The sequence below is a fragment of the Chroicocephalus ridibundus genome, chromosome 7, assembly GCF_963924245.1.
Source record: "Chroicocephalus ridibundus chromosome 7, bChrRid1.1, whole genome shotgun sequence".
NCBI classification, from domain to species: domain Eukaryota; kingdom Metazoa; phylum Chordata; class Aves; order Charadriiformes; family Laridae; genus Chroicocephalus; species Chroicocephalus ridibundus.
This window is the reverse complement of record NC_086290.1, coordinates 54,783,477-54,809,886: the sequence shown is the minus strand read 5'-3', so window position 1 is coordinate 54,809,886 and position 26,410 is coordinate 54,783,477. Positions and strand designations below refer to the sequence as shown.

General features: G+C 41.3%; 1 protein-coding gene across 1 annotated transcript in view; it reads left to right on the top strand.

The window, feature by feature from the left end:
* TAOK1 (TAO kinase 1) overlaps nt 1-26,410 on the top strand; it is a 73,550-nt gene that overhangs the window by 31,463 nt on the left and 15,677 nt on the right. The window contains exons 2-17 of the mRNA XM_063341830.1: nt 146-372; nt 4,802-4,873; nt 7,845-7,946; nt 9,308-9,353; nt 10,270-10,366; nt 11,141-11,254; nt 12,034-12,125; nt 14,660-14,753; nt 16,137-16,218; nt 18,192-18,359; nt 19,233-19,436; nt 20,662-20,796; nt 21,382-21,618; nt 22,385-22,513; nt 24,100-24,303; nt 24,818-25,057. Of these exons, the coding sequence (XP_063197900.1) occupies nt 241-372; nt 4,802-4,873; nt 7,845-7,946; nt 9,308-9,353; nt 10,270-10,366; nt 11,141-11,254; nt 12,034-12,125; nt 14,660-14,753; nt 16,137-16,218; nt 18,192-18,359; nt 19,233-19,436; nt 20,662-20,796; nt 21,382-21,618; nt 22,385-22,513; nt 24,100-24,303; nt 24,818-25,057 (2,148 nt within the window). The 5' untranslated portion in view covers nt 146-240. The remainder of the gene's footprint in view (nt 1-145; nt 373-4,801; nt 4,874-7,844; nt 7,947-9,307; nt 9,354-10,269; nt 10,367-11,140; nt 11,255-12,033; nt 12,126-14,659; nt 14,754-16,136; nt 16,219-18,191; nt 18,360-19,232; nt 19,437-20,661; nt 20,797-21,381; nt 21,619-22,384; nt 22,514-24,099; nt 24,304-24,817; nt 25,058-26,410) is intronic.

The window sequence follows — 26,410 nt, the reverse complement described above, 5'->3', positions numbered from 1 at the left end:
GACATTATACCAGCAGACAGATTGCGTTGCTTCAGGCAACAGGGATGCTCGCTCTGGAAGAAGTGGACCCTGCTCTGCTGTAGCTTTGTTTCTGGCTCTTTGCGAAGAGGATAATCAATGAAGGATTGCAATCTTTTTCTTGCAGTAATCCATGCTGAAGAGGCTCCATTCATACAGATGAACCAAGGGTTGAGGCAGCACTTTAAACCCAGATAGTCGGTCGGCTAACTGCCCAGCAGGATGCCATCAACCAGCCGAGCGGGCAGCCTGAAGGACCCAGAAATCGCAGAGCTCTTCTTCAAAGAAGATCCAGAAAAGCTCTTCACAGACCTCCGAGAGATTGGCCATGGAAGCTTTGGAGCAGTTTATTTTGTAAGTATCTCCGTGACTTGTGAATTTTAGCTGTATCTCTTTTTACCTGTAAGCTGTGAACGTAGACTTCTTTTGTACATATCGAGGAAAAGAAACCACTGTGAATCTTTTTATATGCTGTTTGGGGCAGAGATGTTTTCTTGTGCCTGTACAGTCTCGGTCCATTCACAGGCTCACAGTATCTGTAAGGTGTTTGCGTACAAACTGAAAAGAAAAACTGGAAGTGTGTCCCTTGACTGGTGCTTTTAGATGCATCGTGGGATTTATCTGCAAATTAAAACGTGGACTTCTGCTCCATTGATTCTGACTGGCAATGCAGTTCTCTTGGTCTGATTGTCTCCTTATCATCTCTTGTCCCTTGAGAGAAATTGAGTTCTCTCTCCCCTCCTGCGTACCCTCAGGCTCCCTTAAAGCCATTCTTTGTGTTTGACACCTGAATGTTGGTGCTTTTGTTGTCATTTGTCCTATCACATCCTTCCCTACTGCAGGCAAGAAATCCCAGTATTCATCTGCATAAAACTTATTTGACAGGAACGTCTGGACAGCAGAATTTTTCCCAGACTGCTTGTATAGCTCAACTGGAGGTGGGATGTCTCATGGTAACCTCATTTGCAGGTTGCTGTATGGTAACCAAAGTGCGTACTGCGAGACCTTCATTAAAAAAACATTTTCCTCAGACAACCTTTTCACATTTATAATTATAGGAGGTGTGGCCAAACCTGCCAGTTTTCCTTCAGAAAGCCATTTGTGTCAGTATTTTATGAGATGCCTATTCATTGTTAATAATTGCAGCAGACCACGTTGGGAACCTTCCAGCACAAATTTAATGCAGCACAGATGAACTAATTAGGAAAAGCTTCTTAATTTTGTTCCCTGCTTAAAACTATGAGCTGCCACTGTCTGGGAACAGATCTGGGGGAGGAAGTGTTTTCTAACGAAACCATACTCACCTGCGGCCCTTGCTTCGTGTCATTTACTCCCTTTGCTTAAAGAGCGGATATAAAAGGAGGGAACTGACAAATCCGTCTTACTGCTGTGTGGAAATAGCACTGAAGTTTTTCAGGAATGATGTACCTTCTAGAGGTGTGCCTGGACCACACGGGTATGGAAAACCAGCATACAGCTAAGGTATCCTGTGAGCTGTGGGTTAACAGCATGCCAAACATCATCCGAAACATCCCCAAACGTGGGGATCCAAACATCATCCGAAACATCCCCAAACATGGGGGGGTTTAGGTTAGATATTAGGAGGAATTACTTTACTGAAAGAGTGGTCAGGCACTGGAACAGCCTGCCCAGGGAGGTGGTGGAGTCACCATCCCTAGAGGTGTTTTAAGAAACGTCTAGATGTGGCACTTCAGGGCATGCTCTAGTGGCAGAGATTGTAGGGTGTTTGGTTGGACTCGATGATCTTAAAGGTCCTTTCCAACCATGAAGATTCTATGATTCTATGATCCAGAAGCGTTTGTAGACTGCTTGGAGTTGTAAGGGCTGATTGCCCATTACCAGCTCCTTCTGCAAGATCAAAAGTTAAGAGGTCATTAATTTCTAGGCCTTTCTTTCTCTTCCCCCCCCCCACCATTTTAGACTACCAATTCATTATAGGTTGGTATTTATTCACTAAGGAGTGTGATTACTTGATAGTGTTTGGATTGTGCTTCTTTGACAGAAAGTACATCTAATTTGGGGCTTGCAAAAGGACAAGCATAAGCAGTGCCCTGCGCTACAGCCTTTTGGGGGCTTTGACAACTAGAGAGAAAGTTTCCAACAAAGAAGATGCGCTGTTGCTATTTCTGTGTTACAAAGTTTAAACCTGTTAAGTTTTGAGTTATATTATGGTATCTTTTTTTACTAGCAGCAGGTCTAAGATGTTGAATCTGTAATACTCCATAACTCAAACATAAATCCAAAAGATGGGGAAGACAACATGGAGGGAGAATTTCAGTGCAAATTAAATAAACATAAAGAATTAAGGTAGAGGAGCGTATGTCTTGGGTCCTTTACTCCTCTATAAAGCTAAGGAAAAAACTTCACTTATGTTTCTTTAACAAGATTTTGATTTTTGCTAATGCAAACAATTAAACTTTCTCCAATCAAAGTAATATTGGATTATAGTTAATAACTGCTTAAAAGCATATTACCAAAGCCGATGACATACTCCACCTTTCCTTTGCTCATGCTTTGCTTGTGTCACTGCTGAAATTACTCTGGTCACCAGATGTTGATCCTTCGTATGGAGTTTTCGGAGGAAAGCAGGATACACGCGCATCAATGTCTGCCATAAAACGAGCTTCGTTCATTTGGATTGTTTGAGTTAGCCGGCCTTGTAACACCCTCGTGGCTCTTGTCTGGGAGCTGTCTTTTTTCAATTATTCAAGATCACAGGGAAACTATAAAAAAAGCGAATGAAACTCCATGGTTGTACCATTCAAGGGGTGTCAGCTGTGGTGGCTCTGTGTCTCTCGCGATGAGGGACCGCAGGCGTTAGGCAAACGCAATCAAGGGTTATTTGCTTGGGTTTTCCAATACATAGCCCCCCCCCCCCCCCCCCCCCCCCCCCGAGTCTGCTTTCATTGCATGCAGCCTGGGCCAAAAATGTTGATGATAAATAGATGTGGGAGTAATTAACAAGTAGGAAAATCCATATAATTCTGAAATTTTCCCCTACCTTTTTTTTAAAATGCAATTTAGTCTTTTGTTGTTGGTTGTACCTACCTTTCCTTCCTTTTAGCACTGGTCCTGAGAAGATGTGACATATTTATCTTGCATGATAACTGCCTAAGTGTGTTCACTCTTGTCTGTTTCTTTGTTTCTGTTACATCCTGCAGTGGCAGAAAATATCTTTTTTTTTTTTTTTTTCCTTTCCTTTCATAATTGACATGAATTTTGCTGGTTCACCTCATGGTTTTAGTTTCTTAGAAACTGCAAGTCTGGCACCTCTGAATCAGTTTGGTGTTATCCTTACCCTACTCCCTGCTCTGCAGTGTAATAATAGCTTTCGCTTGACACAGGAAGCCTACTACACTGGAACGCTGCAGATGGAGCAGAAGAATAACCCACTCTTTTGTTAGAGCTGTGTTCCTTCTGCTCTACTCTAGTATTTTGCTTGCCTGTTTTATTGCAGTTCTTCACTGATTGGAATGTTTCAGACATTGTCTCTAATTAGTCAAGATCTAGGAGACAGAATTTTATTCTTCCTTTCTTGTCTCAAAACCAAAAATATTCACGTCCCTCCCCAACCTTAGATGTACTGTAATATCAGCGAGCAATAGGAAAGATCCTCTCAAACTGAAAGAAAACTAAAAATAGTATGGGTTCAAGCTTATAACTGGTTGAAATAAAGATTGACAGGGAATTCTGGGAATCTCTTTAATGAACGGCAGAATTAAAACATGACTGAAAAACCTTTATGTAAAAGGCAGAGTCCCAGTACTTCATTAATCCATGTTTTGAGAGGCTGTGCTTCATAGCACAAATATATGTAAAATCATCATTTTCATCAGTGAATGCTGTGGTGCACGTTATTTTGATTTATCTCATTTGGCTCCATATCCAAGTTGATTATTCTTATCAGAGGGACTCGGGGGTCTTTTCCTCCAGCACCGTCCCCTGCTGCTGAAATCCTGGGGTCTGGTCTGGAGCCATCCTGCCTGCGAGGGGGAGCAACGCCGCCTCTTCTCCTGCCAGGGTGAATGAGCCGTTGCTTTGGTGCTAAATTAAACACAACTTCTTGTCTAGTCTTATCTTGGATTGTTGCTGTCTGAAGGCAGGAAGTCTGCCTCTGAAGTGTGAAAAACCACGGGCATTTATTGTGCAGTGGAAATAATAACATTATTGGGTTGAGAAAGTGAAAGTCTGAATAGGAATCTGAAGATGGGTCTCTGAGGTCGCTGCCGTCTCTCTCTATATCATCCGCCTGCCTTTAAGACACAATAGGTAATTTGTGGGAGCACTGGGGAGAAAGCCGCCGGTGTCTGGAGCGGGTATCTCCTGCGTGTCCTGTGACATCTTTGCTTATGTTTGGAATGGAAGGAGGGGGCTGAGCCTGGCTTCTGTTTTGTCGGGAACGGACCTGGGCAGGGAGAGAAGTTGATAGAGGGAAAATCCTTTCTACTTGAATCAGGGCCACTTTTATAAGCTGTGATTTTTAGTTTAGAAGTGACGGTACTCGACTCCTGCAGAGACTTGCTGGATGCTGAGCATGGAAAAATGTCGTACCTTGTCTCACAGAGAGGAGGGTGATCTTTAACTTCAGAAGGACATTTCTAATAGATGCAGCAGTCAGACCCTTTGAAAGATATTTTAGTTTAACTCTCTGCAAAAGCTAACTAATGGTTAAAGATTATTTTTTTTTATGAGTGTGTTTGATTTATGTCTTATGGGGAATCATGATCTGAAGAAACTGATGCATCATGTTTTCATGTTACAGGCACGTGATGTGCGCACCAATGAAGTGGTGGCCATCAAGAAAATGTCATATAGTGGGAAGCAGTCCAATGAGGTATGTAGAACATGTTGCTTATTAAATATTGACCATTGCAAATACTTATTATGTGGGATGATTTTAATTAGCTTGGGTTACAACAAGAGAGATCCTTCCTATAACTGTAAAGGTGAATGAGGGTACTGTGTAAACAAAACAAATTAGTTTACTGTTCACAGTGTATTTCTGCCTAATCTGCTCCTGGAGAAGGTGGATAAAACTGCTTCCAGACAGAAGGGGCTCTTATGGAACTACATAAATCTCTAGAAAGCAAAAAAGAAAATGAAAACGAGTAGTTTTGTCTGTTAGTATGTCTTGTTGCCCTTAAATGTTCCATTTTAAGTCCCTTTTAAAATAACCGTGTTGCTTCTGGACAAAGCAATAGTAGCAGTGGATGCAGTAGTGAAAGATTCAGAGGGAATCTTGCTTATACAGAGTAGTAAGGCAGAATGCATCCTTCCCTGGAATGACTGTGCTGATGAGGAGCTAAAACAAAAGCAAAACAGCAGTGAATGAATGAGTGTGAAAATCCGAACAGCAGCATAATTAGGGAAGAACTGCCAGAGCTGGGGATTAAGGCAGTCTTTGCAGAGAGGACTGTAAAAGTAGGCCTCTGAGATTTAAACGTTAAGTGTTTTCATGGCCACCCCAGATGTGTGCTTTTTCCGTAGGATGCTTAACAGAGATAATTGATTTTATACTTGAAATGTTTAAGTGCTAATACAGAATCTTGAAAAACCCAACATGACACGAGCAGCTGATTTGGTATTATTTCTGCTAAACGACATCTATCAAATCATGGTGTGACTTTTCAATAGAAGTATTTATTGTAACCGTGTTGTTCAAGGCATTTATGGTTCCCTCCCTCCATTCTCTATATTCCCGTCTCGGAAGCGGTCTTGCTCCGATGAGTTTGACTAACAACTCGTTGCTCTCTATGCCTGCCTTTTATGTATTGATCTTCTGCGCTCCAAGGAGCTGAGCTATTCCTTCCTGCGTGTATGTGTCTGTGTAGGAGGTAGAGGTGGCGGTGTCTCTCCAGCAGTCCTAAATTCCAGCTTCATAGTTAAATTTGCTATGTGTGTTTCTATTTTGTCACTGCGGTGACTTGTTTAACTGTGTACTGATGAAAGAATAATTTGTACTTACTATTTGTCCTACTGTTTTAATTACTGTGAGCTATAAATACTCTATTCACATGAATGAAACAAACTGTGCATGCTTCAGAAATAGCTTTTGTTTGTCTTCAATGCATATGTTTCTTTATTTTGAAGAAAGTAATAAGACCAGGATTAAAACACTTTCTATTTTACTTCTATATTTACTTGTTTTGTTCAGAAGTTTGCTAGAGTTAATGATCTAGCCGATGGAAAGAAAACTGATTAAGGGCATTCTTTTATCATTTATATTTACTTTGGTTTCATAACAAGATTTTATCATTGGTGGGAACAATCATTTTCTAAAATAAGGACATATTCTATTTTAAAAATACATTAAAAACCTTTGAAATATGTAGCGCTGTGCTCTTAATGTGATCTTGAAGCTTTTTTTTTTTACACAGGAAATCATGAATACGCCTTGACTAATGTATCACCTCTCTCTTCCCAATATAGACGTTTAGCGTGATGGTTTCTTGGTTTGGTTTTTATAGCTTAGTACCTCAAAGCCTTTGAAGCTAAAGGTAAAAGGCATTGAAGTCATTCTTGAACTGGAACCAGGATGTGAGTGAGAGAGTTTATGTTCGTATAGCAGCACTAGTGTCATTCTCATGAAGTTTCTGGCGTTGAGAAATGCTTAGTCAATAAGCTGCCCCGGTTGTGGCTACTGTGTTCCCTGGTTTCGCTTGATTCAATAACCCTAAATTTTTTATTGAGGAGGATTTGGTTGTTGTACATGTTTTCCAAAGCATTTGGGTATATGGGACCTCTGTCCCTCTGGCCACGTACATGCACCTGGAGAAGCGTGTGCTGGGAGATTAACAGGACCTGAAAAACAGCTTTTGAACCTTTTGGTGTTGGGTGAGGTTTCTCTCCCTCTGATTCACTTGAGAACTGATATGCTTTCTCAAAAACATTTTCAGTGTCAACACTGTCGTGTTGATGTCTGCATACTTCAATGGTTTCAGCTACTGCATTTGTTTTTGAAGAGTTTTTCCGGTAGTTGTAGTTACCCTGTTGCGCTTACAAGCTTTTGCCTCCCTTGCCTGAGGAGCTGTGGATGTGCAGCAAATGGGAGGACTTGGCGATTTCCTCCGAGGGGAGTAATGGCAGTGTCTAGGCACACAGTGGAACATGACGTTTTGGCCTCTTCTGTACTTTAAAGTTGCACTGACAGAGGTTCCCGTGTTATAAACTTGGATTTTGTTTTATCTGTTTATTCTTTTCCTCCTGCAGAACCTTTCCCTTATCTATTAGGTAACTCATTTTAAATCTGTCCTTGTAAAAACTAAACTAGTTGCGGAGAAACATTATCAAGAAGGTAGTCAGATATATGGCGTTTGATAAATGGAGTCTCATCCGGTGTAATGTAGTTATTAGAAGGGATAGGTCTTTATACCTACAAGAGTTAAGTGAGAGACAACTGATCCTGCTGAAGGACACTTACTGTCCACATCTCTCTCAGGTTGGGATGCATGTTTGATTTGACAACAGAAATTATGTCCCTTAAAAAAGGATTGCTTCTTTTATGAGGACTTGCTCAGATATTAACTGTTTACCGATACATCCTATGCATATATATAAATATATAGTATTACGTTGATGAGAGATCCTTAGAGCCTTCCCATACAGCCTAATCGATCAAGTTCTTATTTTTAGATCTCTTGAGGCGTTAAGCAGTGAACATCATGGCGTTGATGAAAGTTTATTTTGATTTGGAACCTTGTGATGGTTTTGCCTCTTAAAATAATTAACTGACATACTAACTTAACAACAACCGAAAAAAGGGTAACAGTGTTGTAAAGTCTTTCTTTTCCTTTTATTTTTTACAGAAATGGCAGGATATTATTAAGGAAGTCAAGTTCCTCCAAAGAATAAAACACCCTAACAGTATAGAATACAAAGGCTGCTATTTGCGGGAGCATACAGCATGGGTAAGCATCTGCTGCGCTCTGTGCGTCTCTTGCCTTGCTTAGGGGCGCTTTAAAATATCTCCAGCTGGCTTTTGAGAGGCACCTGAACACTTGCATTGCACAAACTCTGATGAGAATAGCCAAGGACTTCACAGATGCTCAGCAAAACGGAACGTAGTTTTTGGAAACAAGATTTAGGGAAATTTTCCCTTTCCCTTGCGGAGTAAGGCGATTGTGCTGTTCTGGTGCATTTAGCTTGATGCAGTGTTTGAAATAAATAATAATGGAGGAGGTGGGGGGCTCAACAAATGTATCCAACCCTTTTCTTGCTGTAAGGAAAGGTGAGAGTTTCACTTGTACCGCCTGGGAGGCAAGAATGGCAGCTTTATTAGATACTTGCGGGTCACTTCATGCGTTTGGTGTGCCACTGAGTGTTAATGGTGCAGTACCTTACAGGATGACTGAATATGTTCCAGAAGTTCAGTTCAGTTGTACTTTAAAGGAATAGGTTAGAAATGCTGCTGATAATTGTAATTAAAGTATATTTTGAGTCATTAGTATTTCTTTGATTTCGCTAAGTTCTTCTGCTGTCTATTGTTTACTTCTGCTGTCGTTTTTGTGTGTGTGTTCAGGTGACAAAACCAACTAGCTGATTTTATCTCTGGCTGTCATTTCCTCGTTAATTTCAAACATTCGATTTAAACAAACAAAAAAACCCAAACCTGCCAAACTAAATTTGGTTTATTTGACTTGGCGTGCCTAAAAATGCGTGTGTAGGAATAGATGTGATTGGCCATGCAGCGGAAGCATTTTGTCAAATGAAAAATGTGATGTAGCACCTCTCATTGACAAAGTTTATGTAGTGTGATATACTAAAGAAATCATATTTTTGAACTAATAGCTTAAATTGTAAGTACCGCTCGTGTTAGCATCAGTAAATCTGTAGGACAAAGTTTTAGTTTCTTTTTTTGAAATCTGACTGCGACAAAATCTTAAGTAAATCCCTAAATAGCCCTTTAATACTCTGATAAGCTTGTTAAGTACAATTTAACGTTCCTGTTAAGTACATGCCTGTAAAATAAGATATGTAATACAATACATAACTGATTGTGAATATGCTTTTGCCTTCCTTACAAGTTTTGTTGCTTGGTATCTTACACAGGAAGGTTATGCTAATTCCAGTTAGAGCTGTCCTTGTGGGGGGGTCAGTGGCCCTTACGTTCCAAGCAATACTTGTTTTGTTTTGGCAGTCTGTATTGTACGCACCAGGGATTATTTATAGATTTTGCCATAGAAATTCTAGCTTTCTCCATAGATACCTAGAAAACTTCCATTTGCTATTAGAGATTTTCTAACAACTATTTGGATTTCTTCCCATACAGCTTGTTATGGAATATTGTTTAGGATCAGCATCAGACTTACTAGAAGGTATGTCACGCATGTTTATTTGATTGAAAGTCAGAAATATAGTATTGAAGTAGGAAGTTACAGTATCACAGAATTGTCCTGGAGTATATAGTTTTAGTTGAGGGCAGAGTGTGTGTGAACAGTTGCAGTTTTTCAAATTCTTGCATAGCTCTAATGGTTTTTCTGTAGAATATCGGCTTTCCTAGGTGCCTGGTTTCTCCTTGGTTCATGTTATTTTAAAGTTGTCAGTCAGCTATTTATTTTCTTCTGAGTTTTAGGTTCTCCTGTCACGGCACTTCAAGATTTATTTCTGAAAACCCTTGCTGTTGATGCTAATGCTTACTAACAACTGGAGGCCTGTTGACTAAAATAGCACTGCAGCAGTATTAGGGTTTTGCTTGATGAGGTCTTTTGTTAAATGGTCGTTTTTCTATCAGGCTTCTTGAAGTGAACTTTCTTTGAAGATGTATGTGTGGCCAGTAAGTTGTTCGTCTCCTTTCCTTGCCAGAAGCCTTTCAGGACAAAAGGCTGAGCTGCTGGAGAGTCATCTGTATTGCTACAGTTTATTTATTCATGTGTGAATTGTCGTAAAGTTCTAGGGTTTGGGATTTAGCGTCACTAATGGAAAATTGAATATTGAGTCTCAAATAGGTATTTGGGAGAATGGTCACAGAACTGAGAGAAATGTAGCCTATGGTTGCAAAGTAGTCTCTTTTTGGTAGTAAATAGCTGGCATTTTACAGTTAGAAGATTACATCTGATTATAGAATGTGCTCTGCGCTGTGAACTATTTTTACATTTGCTTCTCGTGCTGAACCTAGTAAAAGGGAAGTTTTGGTGTTTTCTCTCTGTTTACATTGTTTACAGTACTCACTTGCATGCTGCAAACTGCATTGTTTTCTTTAATATTGAATTTCAAATAAATTCTTTCCCTAAGTTCATAAAAAGCCATTGCAAGAAGTGGAAATAGCAGCAATTACCCATGGTGCTCTCCAGGGATTAGCATACTTGCATTCTCACAATATGATCCATAGGTAAGTGGTTATACTTTTGCTGTCTCACACGCTTACAGGTAATTTACTTTGTTGATTGTATCCCCTTCATCCCAAATTTAATATTTGTAAGCAGAGGGGGGTTTTTTTGCCGTGTCCGTATGCTCCCAAACTAGTGATTTATAGTAGTCGGATACTAGCAAGATGTGCATCTCTCTCCGCGCCGTCTCTTACAGCTGGTGTTCGTTTCTGCAGAATTGCTTTGAATTTGCTAAGCTTTTCACTATTGAGACGATGCTGATCGTTCCCTTGCAGCAGCGAATAGTAAGGCAGGCTGAGTTCACCTAAATAGCTTTGAGCAAGGCAAAGATTGCTGGGGCGGGGGGAAGCGCTAATACTTGAAAAAATTATTTTTACGCGAACACACATGTTGAGAAGCACACAGTAAGTATGGGATGCAAATGTTCTTTGTGTTTGAAGTACCTGCTGCGTTTTAATAGGATGAAGGATTTCAATAGTTACATTATTAGGATTTTCTGAAAAACGTTTATCAAGGACATAGTTGGTTCACAAGGTTTTTCTGAACTGTACGTGAAGCTTATGCAGGTGTGCCATTTTAAGTTGATTTTTAAGACAAACTAGATTCTAAGATCAAGGGCCACGTTAAGCTGTTAACGTTTAAAGAGTTTGTATTTGGAGAAAATGAGGGTATTCTGCAGCTTGAACGTGTCAATACTGGCGTGTTTTGTAGTCAGTCCTATGGAAGGTTTTCGTTTTTGGAGAGGAATAACACTGACATTTGTATTCTATAACCAGAGATATCAAGGCAGGAAACATCCTGCTGACAGAGCCAGGACAGGTGAAACTTGCTGACTTTGGGTCTGCTTCCATAGCATCTCCTGCCAACTCATTTGTGGGGACGCCATATTGGTAAGCCAAGAGTTTTACGCATTTCTGGCTTTGTGAAATAAAAGAATAATTTATTGGGTATTTAATATACTTGGGCTTTATTGGAGCTAGCTTTGTAATCTTCCGGTTGTGGTAGTAGTAAAATGTACTATAAAATGTACTTTGCAAAAAAAGATTAAATAGTAATTAGGCTCTGACTTTGAGAAACTATGAATCCTTGTACTCGTCGTAGTTCACAAAAAGTAGTAAAAATATTTTGTTGTTCTACTTACCCTGACTTTAAGTGGTAGAGGTGGGATTGAATCATCTGTAATATATTTTAATCACTCCCCCCAGTGGTTTTAACAATTCGTATGTTCTCACCGCGTCTGGTTGTTGAAATAACTGAAGTGTTTTTTCTTTCATAGGAAAAGCCAGGTTCATTGAACAAAACCCTTTGCAGATCCCTTGTATGCTTTTGATCTCTTACACCTAGTGTGTGGTGTTTACACAACTGCATGCTATAATTATTTCACCAGAGTTGGCCAAACTATTGGAAATATGGGAGGGCGAGAAGGTGGTGATACTCATAAATGGAGAGCTGGGCAAAGCACAGGAGAACATCGCGCAGCCTCTCTATAGGCTCCTGCTAGTGTGGGTGCCTGGTCTTTGTTCCCAGTATCCCATGCTCGTGCCTGATATCTTGGGGAATGATTTATTTATGGTAGCTGAAATCAGCGAAACAGCCTGTTTCATTGAGATACCGATGATGATAATGTGTTCCATTGCCCGGAATTCTCAGCACTGATTTCCTATTTTAGGATGGCCCCAGAAGTGATTTTAGCCATGGATGAAGGGCAGTATGATGGCAAAGTAGATGTTTGGTCTCTTGGAATTACCTGTATTGAGTTAGGTAAGTTATTTTCTTTGAAAAAATATAAAATGGAGTTATTTAATGCCTAGGACTTGGTCAGCTGAGTTACAGTGTGGAAGATCTACGCTTCCTTCCCTGTGCTCATTTCTCTGGGACTTGAATTTTAGAGAAAAGAGCTAAATGTGCTGTCTAGAATTCAAGACCGAGTCTCCAATTTGATGTTTATTGAACTGGTGTTTGCATTACCCAGCGAAAAAGGGTTATCCAGACAAAGAAAATAGCCAAGCTGCATCACTAAAGGCGTTTGCGTTCTGTGGGAGAGGCAGTTGACTTGTGAACTGAAAACCAGTCTATTTGCTGAACAGCTCTAGAAACAAACCATTGAAAGTGCCAGTGTGAAAATATATTTAGTGGTATAAGTTGATATTGTTTGCATGAAAACTGAAGGTATATTAACAAGTCCTGCAGTAATGACGTTTGGGGTAAGTGGAGAGCTTCAAAGTTATATTCAGTGTATGTTGTCATTTGTGAATAGACTTGGCTGGAAAGTCTAATTAAAAAAAAAAAGAAAAAGATATGAAATAATGCAGTTTTGAAGTGGTAACCTATAAATCAAACCCCAAAGAAATGAAAGCACTGCCATTACAAAGACTCCTTTAAGCAGGACGTCAGTTTAGGAGGACTGTGTTTGTATGGCATTCTATTTAAATTTAACGTGTAGTGTTTTCTTGGGACAAAAATACACTTGCTGAAGCACAACACCGTGCACAGCACCACTCAGATTTTAGTCAGGATCCAGCTCTCTGGAAGCACCTAGCCGTAAGTTTTTCTCAGGATGGTGAGGTTCAGTGCTGCTCGTGGCACCTGAGGCTGTCCTACCATCCTTGTCACTTCTCATCGCTCGTACTCCAAACCGGCCTCAGTGGAGGAGCAGCCCAGCCGGGCAGCGAGAGCTCTCGGGAACACGCTAATCCATGTGAACTGCACAGTTTAGCTAAAAATGCTGTCTGGCATTCCAAACTGTCAACTTCATTTTCTTCCAGGACATGAAATAGATTCTTTCTTCAGAGCAGAGATTTTTTTGGTTGCCAATATAAAGCGAGTTGAAGGGGTGTGACTGTCATGACAGAATCCTGCTCCGAATGGAGTTAAGGAGACTTGGCCGGCTGCAGGGCTCCAGGAATGCAGTGAGCTCATGGCCACCACACCCCCCGGTGCCTTCCTGCATGCTGCGTTTTTGCAATACGAAGCGTTAGGCTTCGTCTACGGCTTCTGGCGTGCTGGGAGGTGAGCCTAGGTCAGGGCGGTGGAGTGTTGGTAGGCTGGGTCGGTGCGGTTATCTCAGTCGCTTTGGTTTGAATAAGCCTGGGAAGAAAGCAGAAAAATGAGACGTCTGGTAGTCTTCTCAAATAGACTTAGAAAGAGACTCATTGAGGGCTCAGTCTCAGCGTTTCCTGAAGATTTCTATTTTACTCAGGTGAGTTACGAGGGGAAAAAGCTAGGGAGGATGATCAGTTAAAATACTTTAAGGGGTCAGTTAAAATAGTTTAATGGATAATCAGTCTGATCCTCAATAGCAGCAACTGGTTATCTGACAGATTAGAGAAGGTAAAGTGCTACATTTGAGGAAAGGCTTAACTCCGCAATTTACCGGTTCTGAGGAATTCGTAGGGCTTAGTCCGTCCTGTGGTAGCGATGAGTGAACCGTGATCTCTGATACATCACTTACTGCTAGTATTCGACTCAAAATTGAAAAGCAGAATAAGAGAGCTGGCATTATTTTTTCCTTGTTTGTTTTTTTTCAGGAAGGAAAGTTCTTCTGTTGCAATTTTCACTAGTGCAGGAACGTCCTCGTGGCCTGACCAGCTTGTCTGGAATGTTTATGGCAAGGCTGAGCTTTATAGGTTTATCCCATAAACATTCTGATGAAGCTTCAATTTTGTTGTTACAGTGAGATCATCTCCTTCCTCATTAAGCTTTCATGCTGTGTCAGTCTATAAGAGTAACACAAGCTTGAAAGAGAGAGAGAAGAGCCAAAGAGAATGCAACTCTTAAAATAGTATAAAGAGTTGGCCTGTTACTGACTTCCTGCCCTTGTGCTTAGTCAGTTAAGTGTGATTTGATGGTTCTTGTAACCGGCTTTTTCTTCATCACTGCTGTCCTGTTAGAATTCAATATTTGTTTGCTTTTTAGCAACTGTCATTTAAAAAAGAAAAGGGGGGGGGGTATGAAACTAAGAATGTTTAGTAACTAAACACGGAGTATAGAGCTTACTGTTAACTTGCTCTTATTTTAGTACATTAAAATGAGTCAGAGAACTCCACTATGATAAACCACGTAATTTAAAAGCTTGAGAGGACAAGACATTTGATCTTCAAAGTGCTTTCATCTTCTGCAATGGTATAGGACATACGCCAACATATCTGTCTGATTGCAGGGTTGGTCTGGGGTTCCGTGTTCAGGCAGTAGTGATTCTGCTGATGCGGTTTTCTTTTTAAAGGCATGTAAACTGAAAAAAGAGCAAAAACACGAGACTGTCTCCCTATATTAAAATTGTTTTCTTTTGTGTGTAGCGGAAAGGAAGCCTCCTTTGTTTAATATGAACGCAATGAGTGCCTTATACCACATAGCGCAGAATGAATCCCCTACACTACAGTCTAATGAATGGTGAGTATTACGGGGGGGAGGAATGTTGTAGGGAATTGCTGTAAATGGAGTGCTTTGTCATGCCGAGTTCTTGAAATGGCTGGATTCCTGTCGGGAGGATGTGAGCTGGAAGGTTCTTATTAGGTTTGCTATACATTTTATATACAAAATTGACCGATTACTAAATATGCATTTTAGACTCTAAAATGTAGTAGAAACAGGACATGCTGCTGGAAGAACATATAAGATCCTGTAAAAAATTCATTTCATGGGTCAGTAAACTCTTGAAGCTCCCAGGCTGGTCAAAAATGTGGAGTTTAGCGGTTTTTAATCACACAGCATGCTGTCAATTCCGAAATCTTGTTTTGTTGAAGTATTTCTTCGCAAGGTGAAGACACCGCTTGTGTGTGGCAAGTGTTTGTGACAGAAACTTCAGAAGAAAAAAGCACAGTAGTAACGTTTTGTGCCTCCCAGCCCAACAACTGTCTTTTGAAACAGCAAACACAGTAAACTAACTCCAAAAGTTAAAAACTTCCTAATTATATTTTTCTGAGCCGTAGTCCTAGGCCTCTGACATAATGCATTGTACCTTACTTTTGGAATTTTTTTTCTACTTCTGAGATTTTTCTGGTTAGGCCGTTTCACACCCTGGTGCTTGACAAAACATGCAATTCATTTTATGCATTTTTCTGACCAAAAAATGTAATAATTTAATTTACTGAAAAATTGCAGTAGCAAACTCCCCCCATTACATGGTGGGAAGGGGAGGAAAGAAATAAAACCTGTAGAACTGATGGGCTGCAGTTTGCAGGTTATAAATCTGCCCTTCTGAAAATTGTGTTCAGAGAAAGACAGGGCGAAATACAGAATTTTAGCTTACAGAAGGAGAGAAGTTACTGAAAAAAAACATGACCTCAAGTCTTCCTTGTGACAGACTGCACAAGAGAGTGGAAGTTGTGTCTGAGGGGCCGGAGGCATTTCAGGAATTGTGTGTTTGGGGATGAAACATCTGCGCATAGAGGTGGAACGGGGCAGGGGCTCTGATTAGACCTTGGAGAGTTTGTGCAATACAGAATTTGACAGGGTTGATGCTCGCACTGAGATATGTGGGTGTCTGCCTTTACACCGAACTTGCCTTCCTCTTGAGTTGGCCCATATTTTTGCATTCTTATGATGAAACATTTTGTTTGGAAGCTGAGGTTAAAGGGATCTGCCTAGTAGTAGTGGTGGGCTTTGGCTTTACTAGGGGTGTCAGAGGCTGTAACGTGAAGTTCTGGGTCTGTGTGGTTTCTCCTGGCTCTACTATCACTAAATGTGAATGTCTTGATTCTTTAGTGAACTTTGAAAACAAAACTGGGTGGTTAACTCAGATGTTTGGGGTTTTTTTCACTTTCCTTGCCACAGGTCTGATTATTTTCGCAACTTCGTAGATTCTTGCCTCCAGAAAATTCCTCAAGACAGGCCTACATCGGAGGAGCTTCTGAAGGTTGGCTTGCTTGTCCTCTTTCTTTTCCACATGGTATTAAAAAGGGGCCATGCTCTGTGATGTTCTTCTTTCTCACCTACTGTACTAGGTTACGGTTAACGATGTTCTCTGCCCGTTATCCCTCACACCTTTGAGCTGAGGGTGCTGTGGGGTGTGCCGAGATGGTAGTGCTGGCTCCTTTGCAGTGTCTCGGGCAGCTCCCCAGGTGACTCTTCCAAGCCAGCCTTGTGTCATCATAAAAGGACACCTTGGCAAGTGACACTGGATGACCATCAACTTGTTGAGAGTTTCAGTTTCTTAAGCTCGGTCTATCCTTCCAGTGATTTTAATTAATCCTGACAGAGCTGTCATGCATTAGTTAACAAATACCTTTCGTTACTTCCCTCTTTATTCTATGCTATATATACCCCTAAAGGCATTTTATCCTCTCCCATCACCTGGGAACTTTACCCGTAGAACTGAAAATCGCTGTTCTAATAGTATCCCTGGGGGAAAGGGGGCAGAGGAAAGCAGTTTTTCTTCCCCATACTTTTCCTTGGCATGAGTAAGCCTCATCCATCTGCAGATTTTCTCCTGCTTTATTTCTTAGCCTTTTTTTTTTTTTCTTCATTGGTGCCCCTGTATGCTGCAGATACTTGATTTTCCTTGCTCTTGCCTGGAAACAAAGCCGATGTGGTAGGTTCTTGCAAAAAGGTGACGTGTTCCTAAGTGAATGCAACTCACGTATAAGTTAGGTGTTAGGTGTACGGTTGCTTTATTTTAAGAGTGACTTTGATGGATTTCCTTTGTGGCATCAGGTGGCATTCAGAATTTTGCTAACTTGTCATTCTCTTGACAGTGCTCGTGACATTATTTTTGGGGATTTTTATCCTGGCCGTGTTTGTGCTAAACAGCGATTTTTCCCAAAATTTTGCGTTACTGGGAAATGGGTGGTATTTATGAAGATTTTACCATCACCTTTTTGCATGTGTCTCTGAGGACTTTTGCCTCTTCTAAAACTGCATTCAGAAAGTAAATGCAATTATCCAGTAAAGGTTTTGGTGTGGGTGTGTAGTCCTGCCATTTCAGAATTCTGCAGATTGGTTTTATTTTGAGCAATGCGCTGCAATTAAAGAGAACATTGATGGAAATTAAACGTTTGTGAATGTATTCCTTCCATATCTATAGTCTGAAACAGCTGCATGCCACTTTACAGGGACAGGTAGAGAATGTGACACGTTGGAAATGGCAGTGCAGTTCTCCTAAGGAACAAAATGAAACTAGCGGTGGTGTTAATAATGACTCATGCTTGCACAGCACATTGCATCTGGAGACTGCAAAAGCTGCTTCTGACATCCATAGGCAAGATTTCACTTTTGCAGTGGAATGCAGCGAATATCTCCAAAAAAAAAAAAAAAAAAAAAAAAAAGAAAGAAAAAAAAAAAGAGCATAACATGGCTAACTGCTCTGGGACCAGGCTTGAAGGTTCACAGCCTATTTTATGGCTCAGAGCTGTATGCCGAATATTTGATTCTCGAGCTTTTCTAAACATGGAAAAGGGTTTTATAGTGAGAGTTAGCTCATGAGTTAATTAACATTTGGTTAGAGATACTTAACCAGTATAGCACCTTTATTATTTATATGGTATTTGTTGCTCTTCCCTCTCTAAACCACAAGTAGATAATGTCTCTAAATACCCCAACTTCCAAAGAAGTCTAGGTTTAAACTGAGCCTGTTTTCATGGTACACGAAATACCATTTATGGGTTTTTTACATCGTTACTTTTTGGTGGGTGTCTCCCATCAGAAAGCAATCATTCTGAAATCTATCTGGATCGTGAAGTCTAAAAATAGTTCCAATGTAAGCTGTGATGGTATTCTCCTCCTGTGTGCAGGGAAGAGGGCTGACAAACCCAACTAGAGCTCATAATTTCACGCTCAGAGCATCTGCACTGGAGGCATAAGAAGTCACTCACCTATTTGTGTGTTCTACAGCACATGTTTGTTCTTCGGGAGCGGCCCGAAACAGTGTTAATAGACTTGATTCAGAGAACAAAGGATGCAGTGAGAGAACTGGACAACCTGCAGTATCGTAAAATGAAGAAGCTCCTCTTCCAGGAGGCGCACAATGGCCCTGCAGTCGAAACACAGGAGGAGGAGGAGGTGAGAGAAACTTTGGATGTCATCACTGAACCAGAAAACGATGTTGTCATTTAAATAACCACAGCTCAGATATTGCTAAAACGAATGGAGGCTCTTTACACACCTGGTTGTAAACACCGTCTTCCTCTCTGTGCTGGGAATAACGCTACCTCAAGGCACAAACAGGGACAAACCGGGTAGATGCCTAGTGGCACATGGCAAGAAGCTGTGCCGTGTGTTCGTGCTTGAACAGTTAGCTTCCAGTTCTGTAAATCCTGGCTTTCTTTGCCTATTTATGAGGCTTCATGAGGACGCTTTCAGCAACTGCAGTTAATCTCTATTCTGACCATATGTACAAGGCGCTTGACAGTCTTCTAGTTTTGTCTGGAGAATGTTGTGCGGAGTATAAGATAGAGAAATTTGTACTTGATTTTTTTTTTTTAAAAAAAAAAAGTCATCAGGGAAATTAATTTGTCTTTTTTGGGTTGCATGCTGCAATCACCATGCAGAAATTGAGACGCTGAATTGCAGTTCTCTCATGTACAGAAAGGACCCGTGCGAGGTGCAGGGTCCCAGCTGAGCGCTCAGATGATGCAGGTGTCAGAACAGTTTCTGGTGACACGCTGCTGCTGATACATGATAGAGTTCAGCTTGTTAACAGGCTCGCTGTTGAAAAGAATCTGACATCAGCCAGTTAATCTTGACAAGGTTGATTCTTTCTCTCCCCAGCATCCCACAAGAGAAATGTTTCGTGGCAATGCCTGGAGGGTGGAAACTGCCGTGACATGGCAGGTAGATGCCTTTAGAAAGGAATGGAATGAACGTTTCACTTGGTAATGTCCACAGATACAACTGTTATGGATTTGGATTTTCATAATAATTCCTTTCTCCTAGGAGCAAGATCATGGTGTCGGCAGGACAGGAACAGTGAATAGTGTCGGAAGTAATCAGTCCATTCCTAGTATGTCTATCAGTGCCAGTAGCCAAAGCAGTAGTGTTAACAGTCTTCCAGATGCCTCGGATGATAAGAGCGAGCTGGATATGATGGAGGGGGACCACACCGTGATGTCAAATAGCTCTGTCATTCATTTAAAGCCGGTAAGCATTGGGTTTTTACTGGATGACTTTGAAGGTGTAAAATGGGAGTGGATTTGGTTGGTACAATGACAAAAAGTCGAGTGTTTCCTGCCCTAAATCGTTATCTGCAGGTTTAAATTTTGTGTCCCAATACATTAATGTGTGCTGGAAACTTCGGAAGGTTGCTGTAAAAATAATTTATTTCTGTTGATACCCTAAAAATTATTCTACAAGTTGCATTGTTTCAAAAACAATTTGCTTTACCGTGAGGAGCCAGAGTGGCAGTATGTGAATAGGTTTGTTTAGTGGATGTCCTTAACTGGGAGAGCACTGCTTCATGGGACAAAAGGATGTGAGAGTTCCCCTTTTTTATGTCCTACTTAGCGAATTCTTAAATATAGGACCCTCAGTAGTGATTGAAATCTGTTCCTGAAGCACCCAGCGTCCTAGCAATTGATTCAAATATTTGATTAATGAATGAAAATACACAGAAAAAGAAATGCAGCCCTCTGGCCATGGCAAGCTGTGAAACCACTTTCCCAGCTTTACTTTTGCGCAAGGAAGGATAAACTGGGGAGCAGCCCTCCGAACCGTGCTGCTCGTGCTGCGGAGGGGTTATCACACCCCGTCTCAAACCAGTAACGTTTCCCTAGCTAATGATAGATGTGGTTAGAATGTTTTGTTCTTTGCCCAGATATGCAACAAAGACACAGGTATTTCCTCGGGGAGTTAATTAGTATATCATATCTAACTGCTAATCGCTCTGCGATGAATGACAAACTCAAAATAAGAATGTGGAATACACCATGACAAATTTTAAAATTTGCTTTGAGGTATTTCTGTAGTGGCTGTAATGAAAATCTTCCTCTGTCTTTCAGGGTTACAAAGACGTTGTTTTTTTTCTTTTTGACTTGATATAATCTACTTTATCGCTTTTATGTTTTGTTGAAGTAAACTGTTTAACTCAGTTTTCAGTTTTCCATTTATTTTTCTCATTTTCAGCTTTAATTAGTAATTTTCCTCCTAGTAATAAAAATGCGCAATGAAATTTCCAAAAGCAAGGATCCTACATCAGAGCTCTTGTTGCAGTACGTTCCTTCGTCCGGCTTATGGGCAGGAGCATCTTTCAGGGCTGCTGAATGTACAATGGGTTTTCTTCCTTTTAAATGTCTTTCGAACCAGACCAAAATAAAAATCTTCAGTAACAGCTTCTCGTTATTTTCTCACGTTAATATTTGCTGATAAGGAGGAAGAAAACTACAGAGAGGAATCAGATCCTCGAACAAGGGCGTCGGAACCCCAGTCTCCTCCCCAAGTATCTCGCCACAAGTCTCATTATCGCAACCGAGAGCACTTTGCTACTATACGCACAGCATCGCTGGTATGTTCAGGTTTTTATTTTGATGAAGTTGTATAGGGCGGGGAGGCCTTTGAACACAGGGCTATGAAACTACTTAGAGCTGTTAGGATTTCATCAGAATACGAGCTGTCCTCGTTGACTGAGATATCATCACTGAAACAGCATAATGGAAGTTAATAAAAGCTTAAATGTGACACCTGGGCAAATGTAATTTGTGTATATTAGATATTTGCAAAACCAATGTGCCTAGCAGAATGCAGGAAACTGTTTATAATAATAGGCTGGCTTTTATTTTCATATGCATATTATGTATATTTCTGTGTGTTATGTGTCTAGATACGCGAACTCATTGCAGTGGGCTAAAAAGACGTTATTTAGTACCAGATTTATAACAATTGTACAGTTTTTCTGCTGGAGCCCATGTAAGCTTATCTTCTACAGCAGAATTCAATTTTTAATCTGCTCTGCTGCCGTTAGGATGTGTGCTTTTCTTTACAACAAAATCATATTTCTTTACTGAATAGTTTTCTTTTGTGGTTTGAAGACTGCCAAAAAGCAGATTAAGAAGCATTAACTTACTTTGGCCGGATGTGGTTACCTTCCTAGGTGACAAGGCAAATGCAGGAACACGAACAAGACTCTGAACTCCGAGAGCAGATGTCTGGCTATAAGCGTATGAGACGGCAACACCAGAAGCAGCTGATGGCATTGGAGAATAAACTGAAGGCAGAGATGGATGAGCATCGCCTCAGGTTGGACAAAGATCTCGAAACACAGCGTAACAATTTTGCGGCAGAAATGGAAAAGCTAATTAAAAAGCACCAAGCGGCCATGGAAAAAGAGGTAGGAGATTACCGTTTAGCAGACCAGTCTATATCTGTTAATTGCATTGAATTGTCCACTTCCCCTCACTGATGAAGAGATGACATTGTAGTCTCTTACATGTCTGTTTTCAGGAGCCAAGCAAATTGCTAATTAGAAAAGGCTAATACATCACCTCCTTACACTAAGGGGTTTATGTAACTAGAGGAAAGGTATGTCCTTCATCACAGTGCGTTATACTAAATGTTAGTGTGCTGACCCCAGAAAAAATACTGTAAGGGTTTTCCTCTCTTGTGCCATGTAAATGCTGTCAATAACTGACTGCCATCAAGTGTTGTGGAGGCTGATGAGCCTGCAGAGAGACATGCCAGCTACGCTTAGATGTTCACCGTCTAGTTGCTTATGGATGTGGGGTTTTTTATGCGTTTAAATAATTGATAATGAAGTGGTGCCGCCTCCAGCGATTATTATTGATTCTTTGTTCGTCTTGGATCTCTCGGTGGAGGGCTAAGGATACAGTTTCTCATAAGGTGTTGACTTTGTTAGGCAAGACTAACTGAACAGTAGGGCTGAGGAAATGAGGCACTGCAAAAGGACTCTGCTGGGTGCGTTGGTGGGGGGTGGAATGAGAAGAGGGTGAGGGCAAGCTCCTGAGATTCCGGCTTGTTCAGAGTCATGGTGAGTATCGTTGGTGACTGTACCATGAGTTCTGGGTCATGGGGCTGAAGTGGAACATGAGCTGTAATCCGTTGGGACTCAAACTGATTTGCTGCTGGATTTGCTGTAGGCTAAAGTGATGGCCAATGAAGAAAAGAAGTTTCAACAGCATATTCAGGCCCAACAGAAAAAAGAATTGAACAGTTTCCTGGAGTCCCAGAAGAGAGAATATAAACTCCGTAAAGAGCAGCTGAAAGAGGTAACTCATCTGTAATGAGAAATGTGAATATAGTACAGCGTACGATAACAGTGTGAACATTCAGAAATAAAAGCGCCACTGTGCGCAAGAGAACTTTCACTGGATTGCAGCAGGTTCTGCGTTTCATGAGCAGAGTCCTGTACATACTGTATTTGTTTCGTATCTTTGACCCTAAAGTAAGAGGGTTTATTTATATATTGGCACCTATATGTTTATCTTGTGAAAGTACAAACTGCTCCCTTGTTTAATATTACTTTTTAGCCAGAAACATGCAAATTAGGCAGTCCTAAGGAATGAAAAAAAGGTAGTTAAGAAAGGTCACGAGCATTTTTCTCATACCTTGTTGCTGCAGGTATTGACCATGCACTGCAGCAGTTAGTGAAGTTTCTTACCACTTAAGTGATATTTCTGTAGCAGCAGTAAAGATAACCCTTTTTTTATAGGAAAATACCTGTAAAACATTATTTAATTTTAATGGAGAAAGCTGTGTAGTAGTTTAATAATCACTGTATTGTAGTGAAAATCATGACCTCTGTGAAATGCAGGGAAACGGTAGAATCAAGCTTCCTGATTCTTTTTGTGGAGTGGCTGAAACCGTAAGCACTATAAATAATTTTTTTTTTGAAAGAACCATTTAGTTCTCAACCATCAACTTGTGTGACGCAACTTTGGAACTTGCTCCAAAGGGGAATATTCCCAAACATAGACATTTCCCAGGAGAAAAAAAAGGCTAAAGAGCAGCAGAGCCAAGAAAGATCTAACAAAAAATATAGTAGCGTGGGCTCTTTATAATAACATAGAATCTTTTTCTAAGTGGGCAGTAGATCACAGAGCACAAGAAACACCGATGAAATACAGAGGGGTTCTGTCTCATACTTAAGCTGCAATGTATCACAAGTCCGGTTACTGTATGGGCATCTCTAGTATGCAGCGGAGGCAAGCAGAGAGTCTTTTGCCAAAGATACGCTTCAAGCTATATATTGAATTTAATACAAATGCGGAAGCTGCGGCCTTAAGTTTCACCTGTGAACGTCTTCATATTGTTTTTGCAAGTTACGGCATCTCAGTGAGCGCCTCCGCCTTTGAGTTCCTTCTAAAATGTATGTGTTCTGATCAAGCAAGACAAAAAATTTCTAGTGTGCTTCATGTGGCTGGAGTTTTGTTTGAACAACAGGATGACAACGCTTTCTTTCTCTCAGTCCTTTGAGAGCCTGTAAAAACATTTGTCAGGCAGTATGGCAGGACCTCCAAGTGACTTTTGTTTTCAGTGGCAAACCATCATTTTTGCGTTTTGAGCTAATATATATGTCTGGAAACCTGTGGACACGAACCAGCATTTTTGCCAGTTAAAATGGCCACTGCAAAAAAACCCAGTTGTAGTTAAATTTGCTCCGCTGTCAATTGTCTCCTGGTGTTCCCTTAGATATGTGATGTGACGCATTTTGCAGAGGCTGGGGTGGTACCAGCCATGAGAAGACCAGGTGGAACAGCTTTGAAATGTAGTTTATTAGGCAGGTCCGTCCAGTTGTTCAAGGCCGAGGAGCTTAATGTGACTATTCCACAATTAATTGCCTCCCTTTTATCAGGAGCTGAATGAAAACCAGAGCACTCCAAAGAAGGAGAAGCAAGAGTGGCTCTCCAAGCAGAAGGAGAACATCCAGCATTTCCAGGCAGAGGAAGAAGCCAACTTACTGAGGCGTCAGAGACAGTACTTGGAGCTGGAGTGTCGACGCTTTAAGAGACGGATGCTCCTTGGCCGCCATAATCTGGAGCAGGACCTGGTTCGGGAGGTAAGATCGTGGGCAGAGATGAGACCTGGAACCACCTGCATGAAATGTATCTCACAGGAGTGCCTGCCATCCAACTCCAGTCTCACTGAAGTGTTAATTACCGCATCTGTAGTCTTTCGGTAAAACAATGGTTCGGTATGTTTTGCAACACTATTTGGTAATCCCTGTGGCATTTAGGGGGTCCCGTGGGATCAAATGTTCAGATTAGCGCCCTGTTGTCGGAGAATTGTTAGATCCAAAAAGTCAACAGACACAACAGTTACAGTCCTTTCCAGAAAATGCTTACTGTGAATCCTGTTGGGCAACCAGAACAGGAAGAAGAAAAGTGAAATGAGGAAGGAAAAATTACTGGTGGCACTGCTGTCTGCTTCTGATAAGATGTAGAAACGGTGCTCTGTCCTCAAATGTCTTGGAAAGGGAGAAATGCCCTTGTGAACAAAGTGAAATGTCACATTGTGAACAGAAATCCAAGTAAGCACAAAGAATGTAATAATTCCCTCTGTCCTCCTGTTAGGAGTTAAACAAAAGGCAGACACAGAAGGACCTGGAGCACGCCATGCTGCTGCGTCAGCACGAGTCCATGCAGGAGCTGGAGTTCCGCCATCTCAGTACCATCCAGAAGATGCGCTGTGAGCTGATCCGACTCCAGCACCAGACTGAGCTCACCAACCAGCTGGAATACAACAAGCGCCGGGAGCGGGAGCTGAGGCGTAAGCACGTCATGGAGGTCCGGCAGCAGCCCAAGAGCCTGAAGGTACTAACTGGTATAGGGGCACTGGGTGCGAGCTGCTGGTGGTGGTGGAAAAGTGGTGCATGACAGCTCAGTTCTCCTTTGCAGTGTATGCAGGTCCAAGGTATTTTGAAGCTCGTTAATTTGAAGACGTGTCTCATTCTGTAATGAGTACCTTTTTTAAAAAGCGTCATATTTGTCAAGTCGTGTAACTGCCAGGGAGCAACCGCAGCCCTACAAGCACCATACATATGAACCATAGCGATGGTGATGGGGGTTGCAGTGTATTGTAGGCAGGCCATAGCGGCGCTGCTCCCTCATTTCATTTGAAAAGCTCTTGTTCTCGGCAACGTGCCTTCCTTTCTGTGGTAGTTTAAAATGCATTTCATCTTTGCAGTGCCCTTTCTCCCCCCCCCCCGCCCTTCTTCCTCCTACACTGTTTTCTGATCCTCTTCTCCCCCCATGTACAAGAATAAAACCTGTTTTTCTGTAATGAAGCAGTGTCATTTAAAAAAAAAGAAAATCTTTGTGTTGCTGTGTGCATCAGAACAAACATCAGTCTTGGCTAGCTCACCTTGTTATTGTTTTTTTATATTAAGGCTAGTGTGCTAGCAAACCCGGGGGGGAGAGAGAGAGGTACCAGCCAACTGCAGCATCCTCGGGAAGCTCCTGGCACTGACCTTTGCTGTGTTGTGCTCTCATGGGTTTCTCGCGCTGCCCTTGTAACTGTGGTGGCTGACCAGAACTATAGGGCCTCTGTAATTGAGGCTCTTAGTGTTTTCATTGTAAGCCTTCGCTTCATCCAAAGAAGTCCAGTGGTTTATTCTGAAGTGTCTGAGAAGGGAGTATAAGGCCTTTCACAGAGCTGCCTGGTACATTTCCTTCGAGGAGGCAGACTTCTTCTCTCCACCCAGTGTTCGGCTGTGCCAGTAACAAAATGAGTGTATGGCATACTGAGCATGGGCTTTCTTTGTTGTTCTAGGTCTTTCCTCTTCATGATATTTCCCATCTGACTTAGTTTTTACCACCTGCAAGTTATCTTCTTACAGAGAAAATAACCAACTTGAAAATAGAACTTCATCAAGAAAAAAAAATAAATACCTGATTTGTTACTATTAGAGTAATATTAAATAGTGAAAATCTAGCTTGTGAGAACAAGGGACCATCTGATCGCTGTTGAGAATCTCCAAGGATATAGTGTATAAATAGCTGATGACTTCACGGGGAAGCTGCGCTGCACTCTGAGCTGAATAAAACTGAAGCAGCTGTATTAGGTTGATCCTTCTGAGATTAGCATGAATGAGTTCTGCCTCCCCAAGGTGATGCGGTGCAAACACGAGTGGGCAGCGTGTCCGTTCTCGTTCCCTGGCCAGCAGT